Source organism: Raphanus sativus, chromosome 2 (genome assembly GCF_000801105.2).
Source record: "Raphanus sativus cultivar WK10039 chromosome 2, ASM80110v3, whole genome shotgun sequence".
Classification (NCBI taxonomy): domain Eukaryota; kingdom Viridiplantae; phylum Streptophyta; class Magnoliopsida; order Brassicales; family Brassicaceae; genus Raphanus; species Raphanus sativus.
The window spans coordinates 19824235-19834378 of record NC_079512.1 but is presented as its reverse complement, the minus strand read 5'-3'; the positions used below and the strand labels follow the sequence as shown (position 1 = coordinate 19834378).

At 36.3% G+C, this 10144-nt stretch overlaps 2 protein-coding genes across 2 annotated transcripts; one reads left to right on the top strand and one right to left on the bottom strand.

The window, feature by feature from the left end:
* Positions 1-241: 241 nt before the first annotated feature.
* On the bottom strand, positions 242-2920 carry LOC108843362 (leucine-rich repeat protein 1). Its single transcript, XM_018616547.2, has 6 exons — positions 2502-2920; positions 1445-1516; positions 1121-1264; positions 956-1027; positions 751-822; positions 242-547 (listed from the first exon to the last, which is right to left on the bottom strand). The coding sequence occupies exons 1-6, from the start codon at positions 2726-2728 to the stop codon at positions 475-477; spliced, it is 660 nt and encodes a 219-aa protein (XP_018472049.2). The 5' UTR covers positions 2729-2920; the 3' UTR covers positions 242-474.
* A 1588-nt stretch (positions 2921-4508) lies between these two features.
* LOC108817944 (protein SEMI-ROLLED LEAF 2) lies at positions 4509-10079 on the top strand. The gene is made up of 18 exons (XM_018590775.2): positions 4509-4876; positions 5392-5466; positions 5564-5679; positions 5772-5886; positions 5977-6105; positions 6182-6229; positions 6307-6473; positions 6557-6753; positions 6831-7123; positions 7434-7583; positions 7660-8121; positions 8207-8353; positions 8442-8511; positions 8628-8755; positions 8833-9039; positions 9131-9268; positions 9347-9475; positions 9566-10079. The coding sequence occupies exons 1-18, from the start codon at positions 4742-4744 to the stop codon at positions 9929-9931; spliced, it is 3072 nt and encodes a 1023-aa protein (XP_018446277.2). The 5' UTR covers positions 4509-4741; the 3' UTR covers positions 9932-10079.
* The last annotated feature ends 65 nt before the right edge of the window (positions 10080-10144 follow it).

Sequence of the window (10144 nt, the reverse complement as noted above, 5' to 3'; positions counted from 1 at the left end):
TCTTTTTTTTTTTGAAGTTTTGATCCCACATGTGACTTAAAGAATTGAACTTTTGTAATTTTGTCTAAAATGTCCACAAACTAATACAAGCGTAGATGATGAATCGTAGCTAAATGGAGATAAATGGTAGAATTATAAACCTAACATTTCTTGTGGAATCGAACTGAATATGAAGTGATAATAACAGGCACCTAAATCCATACTTTTTTTGCTTTAACGACAGACCATAAACAAGTGTTAATGCAGAACTTGCTACCAATACCAATATTACTTCTCAGTGCCACTACACACACAAAACGCATGTATATGTTATTACTTAAACAGACACCAGTAGTCTTTGGGCTCTTTTTTTGTTCTTTGTTTTTCCAACTACCGACATACATATATACTTATTACATAATAATAGATGTGATATTTGATAAAAGTGGTGAAGTGTTCTTACAAGATCCATCCCCAATTTTTTAAAAAGTTGTTTCAGTTGCAGTTGGTGTCGTAGCTTGCAAGACCGAGTAGTTCCGGTCCCTCCAATCGCGAGTTGTTCTCAAAGCTGCACAATTGTTTTCAAGTGTAAATTAGCAACACATTCTCATATACAAAGACTAACTACTAAGACACTTTGATTCCACACTCATTCCTAATGGGGAAAGCATTGTGTAATATGGGTGAGAATGTTCACAATGCAGGAGAAACATTATCAAGAAACTTGTTGGCCAAGTGAAACATTAAAAGGCAAAAAAAAAAAGAACTTACTTCTCCAAAGGAATGTGTTCAAAAGGTCCTTCTATTGGGATAGTTCCACACAAATTATTGTTCGACACATCACTGTGAAAAAAATAACAAAAACATATGTTATTAAGTAAGAGCATGGAATCAATAGGTTGTACAAAGAGGGCTTCAAAGACAAGACATGTGTGTTTGAGAGAAGAGTAGAAGACTATGAAAAGGCTGAACTTACAAGACTTTAAGGCTTGGGATTTTCGTCAGTTCTCTAGGGATTGAACCGGTCAATCGGTTGTCATTGAGCCGGCTGCAACACAGTTCAGAGTATGAAGAGATCAATTAAGTATTAAGAAGAATAAGGAATAGAATAGACTTTTCAGAATTTGAGAAACCAACTTACAGAAAGACCAGAGACTTCAATTTCCCCAAGGAAGTAGGGATCTTCCCGGTAAGATTGTTGTTGTAAAGATCCAAGCTGATGAGACTTTTCAATTTTCCAAGTTCAGAAGGTATAGTTCCTTGGATGTTGTTTTTGTAGAGCTCCCTGTGTCAATCAATTATAAGACAAGTAAAAAAAAAGGTTAAATTTACATTCTTTATTACATAAATCAATCTCGTAGTGGATGCTTTAGCTGCACTTTATGATGTGTAACTTTAATTTCCACTATCTAATTATACTGAAAAAAAAAGTCTAAAGCCAAAAGAGTGATTACTGATGACATACAGATACTGTAAATGTTCGAGCTTCCCAAGCTCAGGGGCAAGATGTCCAGAAAGGTTTGAATTACCCAAATCCCTGCCCAAAAAAAAAGTAGAATCAGAGATACATATTAAAGAACATAATACAACAAGTTCTGAGAGACAACTAGATGCAGCAATTCCAACGAATCCAAGATTCTTCTAAAAGCGTAAGAACTCACAAAGCAGGGAACAGAAAGTAATCCTAATCAGTAACAAAGATTGAGAAAATCATGAGGTACAGAGCAAAGTTAAACTGATTACTACTAGATGGAATAACTATTAGGGGATTCTTTCGAGACTTTTAAGGAATCCAATGTGACTATAGAGAGATCTACACTGTGCAAAACATGGGAGCTTTAGATTTCCCCCTTTTTCATCCTATAGAAAGTTAAACAAGAAAGTGTTTTTTTTTCCTTCAAACGCCGTACTCTTCATTTGAATCTGCAAAAAGGACCATATGATAAGATATGTTCATGAACCTTAAAAGAAACCAAATTAAAGTAGCCCCAAGTTTGACAAAAATACACGTTTCCAATGAAAAAGGAAAGCTGAACCATCAAAAGATAAAATAAATCCCCTTTCAGTCCAAAGAGAAAAACTAGAGAATTAATCAAAGAAATCTCCGGTCATATTATGTTCATCATGAATACTTACTATTACTAGCATATACGTTCCAGATAAAATCTATAAGAAGAAATATTGTTGAAATATGGTTTGCTCTTCTCCATCTCAGATTCTCAATTTCTAACAAGTATTAAATATCTTACATCTTCCCCAATGACCAAACAACAACATAACAAGCTCCGTACATACAAATAAGTCTTAATACACAACCATGATAAATCTCAGACACTAATCGACTAGAAATTAAAAAAAAAAAAGCTTTAAATACAAAATTAGAAACAAAGCACAGAAGATATGTCCTTAAAATAGAAAGGGTTCAAGTCCTAGAAACATGGAGACCAGTATCAACAGAATAATCAACCAACCAACCAACGATAGAGAGAGAGAGAGATTGGAAAAGAGGATGATGATCTTACACACGAGTGACGCGGTTGTCTTGATTACAGGTGACATGGAACCAGGTGCACGGAGTAACAAGATTCTGATCCCAGCTCTGGAGCACATGGTCGGGATCCGACAAGCTCTGTCGAAGAGCGTAGAGAGCATCTCCATCTGAGTTCGCATCCACCAGGTTAATCAGAACAAAGGTTAGGGTCAGAGAAGCTGCCAAGAGCTCCAGCCCACAGTTTTTTCGAAACGCCATGTGAGAGAAATCCAAAAAAGAATTTGAGTAAATGGAACTTTTCAGATCAGACGAGAAGATTTAAATTAGGGCTTCGTTACTCTCCCTTCCTTTACTCTCTCTCTCTCTCTCTCTCTCTCTCTCTCTCTCTCTCTCTCTCTCTCTCTCTCTCTCTCTCTCTCTCTTCTGTTCAAGTTGTTGAAATCGATTACGCGATTGCCGTGGGAAATGGCGGATACATAAATACAAGTAGTACTTTCCAAAAAAAAACAAAAAAAAATTTAAAATACCCCCTGTTGTTTTTTTCATTTAAATTTTATTTGTGTGGTTTTTTTGCTTTAATATTGTATATTGATTGATAAAGAATAATCTCTGAACTTATTTGTTTTTTTTTGTGTCACAATCGTCGAATTTCTGGTTATTAATATTAATAATAGGATTTTTTGTTCAAAATATTAATAATAGTTAAACGTTGATTTTAAAGAGGGAAAAAAGAGAGATGAAAAGTCTTTTCTAACTTTATTTTTGGTTTTTAAAAGTCAAGTCTAGTCTTCTCTAGTGTTGTTGGTCAAAGAAGAGTAAAGACGTTGTTTGTGAAGCGTTTGGTCAAAATTGGATACTAGAGTTCACGCGGAAAAATCAAACAGTGTTTCCCTTTCTTTATTCACACACTATTCCTACTTCTCATAATCAAAAAAATCTCATATAATGCGACTGGATTGCGTTACAGTTTTGTACTACATCTTTGATGGAATATGAGTTTAGTGCACTAACCAAAAAAAAATAGAGATTATGTGCATCTTAAGAAATAAATATTTAAGTAAAAAATGTCAATGATATTCGATTCTTAAGATGGGATGGAATCTGATCCGACAAAACACATAATAGGCACTTAATTGTCTGGAATAAAAGCAACTCCACTTCTTCCTATAAACAAATGAGAGTAGATGACAAAATAAAGGGTAACATATTGTTCTTTTTCAACTTAAATTTAAATTTTAAGTGGCGCTGGTCGAATTATGAACAATCTTACCGAAAACTAGTCGTATCATTGTGGTATGTAAGATTGAGAACCGAAAATCGAGATTTGTAACTTTGATTATGATGGGCTTTAGGCAGGCCTGGCCGGAAAAAAAGTCCTATGAACATCCCTGCCGGCCTAAGAAAAGGCCAGCTATGTAGTTAAGTTTCTTAATAAAAAGAAAGCCATGATGCCTTGTACTAGTTGGAAGGAACACCACCTTCTGGGATGTGACCTAGGAATTGAAGTAGGAACTCAATACAATGTTGGTAGTTTTAATTCTTTATGTACCCATATATAAAGGTATTGTTTTAAGTACGAATGTGATCTTCTTTACATATAAATAAACACACAACAAGCAAGTCTTCTTTAGAAATTGTTGTTCGTCTTCTGTAATGATTATAATTAAGTTGTGGTTGACAAAGAAATCAATATATGTTAGACTGTTCATAGTCTTTAAGCCTATGGCATTGAATCTGGAATCAGCGGTCTGTTTCTTGGGAAGGAAGAAAGCTTTAAAAATATGGTTTTGAGGGTTTGAAAAAGGTGAGAGGATGTGATTGAATTCACCCAAAAATAGTCCCTTTATTCCCTCACATTCCCTCGCATTGAAACATCCTCTCCCATCAACCAGTTGGAATGCTTAAACAAACATGACAAGTTCAGGCGTCTCACTACGTCCAATTAATTTTTATTATTTAAATTGATTTTGGTGTATTTTCCTTTGTTTTAATATTTTTTTTTCAAATCATTATTGTCACAAAAAGTACACAAATAGTAAATCGACTCAAATTATGGTTTTGAAAACAAAGATGAAAGTCCCGCAATAAGCTCCTCGATTCTCTTCTTTCCCATTTCTCTTTCTCATCCCTATCCGAATGGATCTCTGTTTTGATCATTCGTTATCGGCATCTATTTGATCCACATTTACATTTTCACGATCTGCGCTTACGTCATGTGTTTATAAATCTTGTTCCGTTCTTGGAATCTTGGTTTGAGGAGGGTTAGGAGCGATGGGGGCCGTAGCTAGGACCGTGTTCCCCGTATGCGAAAGCTTGTGTTGTTTTTGTCCGGCTTTGCGCGCCAGATCCAGACATCCCGTCAAAAGATACAAACAACTTCTCGCCGACATCTTTCCTCGTTCCCCGGTTTGCTTTATTACCATTTACATCTGAATCTACCATGTCACATTTGCTGAAACATGACGTCATTCCCAATTTTTTTAACAATAACATTTTCTTGCATGACAGAACACGAGTTTCATTAGGTTAGGACAAGCGAATATCTGCTGTATTTTTCTATTAGTGTAATTGTTGCACAATGGATCTTGATTTGTGTTGAAACTCACACATGAATCAAACACAATAAAATCAAGAATACTTAGAGAGAAACTGGGCTGAAGCAAATATCCGTTTGAGACTTTTGTATATTTGATTATATGAAGGAATAATTTACAATCCAACAATTCTTCTCAAAAAAAAAAAAATTACAATCCAACAAATGTGTTCTTTTAGTTGTCCACCGAGATTTGAGTAAACAACAATTTGCTTTCAAGAATTTAACGTGTTCTTGGTTTAACCTTTTCTTATCCACTTTTGCACGTCAAGTGTTACTGCTTATTGACTGTAAGATCTCCTCATACATTATGCTTACTAATTTGCAGGATGAGCAACCTAATGACAGAAAAATCAGTAAACTATGTGAATATGCTGCGAAGAACCCTCTTCGTATTCCTAAGGTGAGTTTCCACAAAGCTATAGTCCCTTATAACATTCTATGATAGTGGTTTTTTTTCTAAAAAGCAATGGTTCTATATACTGTTATTTTTCTTTCAGATTACAACATATCTTGAACAAAGGTGCTACAAGGAACTGAGATTGGAGCAATTTCACTCAGTAAAGATTGTTATGTGTATCTATAAGAAGCTCTTGGTTGCCTGTAATGAACAAATGTATGCTCTCTGCTTTTATCTAATTCAACATAAATAATACTCTGTTTTAATATAAAATTGTGGTTTTTCCTAATGAATTTATGTTTTTTCAGGTCTTTGTTTGCTAGTAGCTACCTTGGTCTCATCCATATTCTTCTAGATCAATCCAGATATGATGAGATGCGCGTTTTAGGTTGTGAAGCTCTCTATGACTTTGTTACCAGTCAGGTGCACATCTCTTGATATACTTCATGTCTTTATGATAAACAAACATCAGATTCTGGAGCCTGATAATGTCTGTCATTGTTATTTTTGCAGACAGAAGGTACATACATGTTTAACTTAGATGGGCTGATCCCAAAAATATGTCCTTTAGCTCACGAACTCGGAGAAGAAGAAAGGACAATACATTTGTGTTCTGCTGGCCTCCAAGCTCTCTCATCATTGGTACCCATCTTTTAAATCAGTTTGTTTATTCCATTTGCAAGAAAAAGTATTGATACAATCATTGCATTGTTCACAGGTTTGGTTCATGGGAGAGTTTTCACATATCTCAGTTGAATTTGACAATGTAAGTTTTACTTGGAAGCGAGTTTTAAGAAATCTAAACTGTTCAATCATTTGTCCTAAGTTTTCTTCTTTTTTCAGGTTGTCTCTGTTGTCTTAGAAAATTATGGAGGCGTCGTTCAATCTACCACTGGTGCTGTACAACAAGACAACAACACTGCTTCTGAACTTTCTCCTGCAGAAGCTGAGACAAGGATTGCTTCTTGGACAAGAATCGTGGATGACAGAGGCAAGGCCATTGTATCTGTGTAAACCCTTAAACTCAAGACTTAGTTCTTTATAGGATCTATATATGTGTCTCGTTCTCTTTTGCTGATTAAAGGAGGTGCAGGGAAGATGCTAAGAACCCCAAGTTTTGGTCGAGGGTTTGTCTTCATAATCTAGCTAAGTTAGCAAAAGAAGCTACAACTGTGAGACGTGTGCTCGAGTCACTCTTCCGCTACTTTGATTTCAATGAAGTTTGGTCCACGGACAACGGTCTTGCTTTATATGTTTTGCAGGACGTTCAGTTACTGATAGAAAGATCTGGTTGGTAACATCTCCATTTGGTTTATTACTCATCTTGTTACTGAGTACTACTAATAGTCTTTAGTAACTAACAACAGGGCAAAACACGCACTTCTTGTTGTCTATCCTGATCAAGCATCTTGATCACAAGAATGTTCTAAAGAAACCTAAGATGCAACTAGACATAGTTTATGTCGCAACTGCACTTGCTCAACAGACTAAAGTTCAGCCATCTGTTGCAATCATTGGTGCGTTGAGTGATATGATTAGGCATCTGAGGAAGAGCATTCATTGTTCATTAGATGATTCAAATCTTGGGAATGAGATGATTCAGTACAATCTCAAGTTTGAAACTGCAGTTGAGCAATGCCTAGTGCAGTTATCCCAGAAGGTAAAATCTATACCGCACTTGCTGGATTCTAACTCTGTTCCTTAAAATAAATTTTCTAGTGTTTTCATACATACTAAAAAACGCATTAAATCACTATTATAAATGCATCAATTTTGCAATTATCAATTTTCAATAGTTTTTAACCAATAGTAAATTAACAAAATCAATTAATTTTTTTGAAGTTTACAATTTCTGCATAGGAAACATGGAACGACTATCTTTGTGAAACAATTTTTTTTTTCTAAAACATCTATCTTAGTTGAAAGTATATTTCAATTTCTATAGAAGTGATAGTTTCTCTGAAATGTAGGTAGGAGATGCAGGTCCTATCCTTGACATAATGGCTGTCATGTTAGAAAGCATGTCAAACATTACAGTCATGGCAAGAACCCTAATCTCCGCTGTCTTCCGCACAGCACAGATTATAGCAGCTATACCAAATCTATCATATGAAAACAAGGCAAGATACTTAAACGTTGAACTTTCTTCTATACATTTGTTTACACTCAGTGTGTAACTATGCAATATTTACACAGGCTTTTCCAGATGCACTATTCCATCAGTTGCTCCAAGCTATGGTCTGTGCTGACCATGAATCTAGGATGGGGGCTCACCGTATATTCTCTGTTGTTCTTGTCCCATCTTCTGTTTGTCCAAACTCAGTTCCAAAGTCTAGAAGACCTGCTGATATGCAGAGGACACTGTCAAGAACCGTGTCTGTGTTCTCTTCCTCAGCTGCACTGTTTAGAAAACTTAAGATGGAGGCAGATAACTCTGTAGATGGTGCTGCAAAGATTGAGAGAGTCTCGACACTTAGCAGGTCACAGTCAAGGTTTGCTAGTAGAGGTGAAAGTTTTGACGAGGAGGAGCCAAAGAACAATACAAGTTCAGTACTAAGCCGGTTGAAGTCAAGTTACAGCAGGAGTCAGAGTGTGAAAAGGAACCCATCATCAATGGCATCTGATCAAAATCCTTTGGGAGGTTCAGAAGAGAAACCAGTATGTTTCATATTTGAGCTTGTTTTATATTAACTCTGAGGAGGTTTTATCAATTGCTTATAATTGATTTTGTGTGTCCTTTCAGGTGATACCTTTAAGATTAAGCAGCCACCAGATTTGCCTTTTGCTTTCATCCATTTGGGTGCAGTCTTTGTCTCCTCACAACATGCCACAAAACTATGAAGCCATTGCTAATACATATAGCTTAGTACTTCTATTTGGAAGGACTAAGGTACAATAGTTATAATGTTATACTGTCTAGTTACACTATAGTGTTAGTAAGCTACCAAATCTCAAGTGTTTGATTAAAAATTATGTAGAACTCAAGCAATGAAGTCTTGGTCTGGAGCTTTCAGCTAGCATTTTCTCTGAGGAACCTTTCTCTTGGAGGTACTAGTCCAATATACTTGTCTAAGTGTAGATGTGTTACCCCTGTTTATTTCACTCACTGTTATGCATCTAATCATGAGAAGTGTTGCATTAACTCTTTGTGTTGCCAATATTAGGACCACTGCAGCCATCAAGGCGTAGATCACTCTTTACTTTGGCTACATCAATGATAATATTCTCAGCAAGAGCCTTCAACATCCCTCCTCTTGTTAACAACGCGAAAACCGCACTACAGGAAAAAACGGTAGACAAACGTTTCCCTCTCTTCTAGCAATAATACAGTTTGATAATAAGACATTTTCTTGCTAATATATATATCAGGTAGACCCGTTTCTTCAACTGGTGGAAGATTCCAAGCTAGATGCTGTGTTCTATGGACAAGAAGAGCAACCAGCAAAGAGTTATGGATCAAAAGAAGACGATGATGATGCTTTGGTTTCACTTGTGGCCATAGAACAAACTACACAAATTCAACCTCGTGAACATTACGCTGCCATGATAATGAAGTTTCTCGGGAAACTATCAGATGTACAATTTTCCAAATGTTCCATCATTTCTCTTTTGTGCTGTAATAATGTACATGAGTTTACTTAACTGTGTTGATGGTTTTAACTTGCAGCAAGACTCGTCGTCTATAAGGGAGCAGCTAGTTTCAGATTTTATACCTATCGACGGTTGTCCTGTCGGAACACAGTTGACAGAATCTCCAGTTCAACCTTACCGTTCTGAAGATAAAAACAACAAACCACGAGAAATGGTATTGTATAATGCATCCACCTTTTGTTTAGTACTCTTACATCAGTCTGTTTCATTTTACTTTTTGTCTCTCCCACAGGATGAAACTCAGTCTCTTATACCGGAGATTGATGCAGCGCCGACTCCACCAGAGGATCAGCTTGCTCTTGATACACAACCTAATGCCAAAACCGACTTTCTCTTAAGCATCGATGAACTTCTTAGTGCAGTGAGTACCTTTATCTTTGTTGGTTTATAAGGCTTCGAGGTTTCGTTTGCCTTATGAATCCACAAACCTCATATGAAAATTGTGTTTCAGGTGTCTCAGACAACAGCACAGTTAGGGAGATACTCAGTGTCTGATCCACCAGACCTGACATATACAGAGATGGCGGGACACTGCGAGGCTCTTCTCATGGGGAAGCAAGAGAAGATGTCTTTCATGTCTGCAAAAAGTAACAAGTTCAACAACCAAATTAAAGAGAGTAATAGTCCTGCTCTGCCTTCTGGTGGTGGTGGTAATCCTTTTGTGGATCAGACGAACTCTTGGGAGACTATGGGATTGGGTGCACCTGCAGCTTCGTCGAATATGTGTGTCACTGAGTACCAAAACCATCCTCCTTTCTTCAATCCTCCAAGCTCCACTCCTTTTGACAACTTCCTTAAGCCCGTTGGTTCCTCTTGATTAGTTCTTTACCTTTGTTTCTCTTCTATGATTATTATTCTTTATAGAACGCGAATAACTATAACTTATTCCATAAAAAAAGATGCATAAATGTAAGTTATTTGCCTGAATAAATACCTTTTTGGAGTGCAATATCTTCTGATTCTGCAACTTTGATTGGTCATACCAACCATTGGAAAACTATGCTCTGTTTATATAACGCATCATTATTAA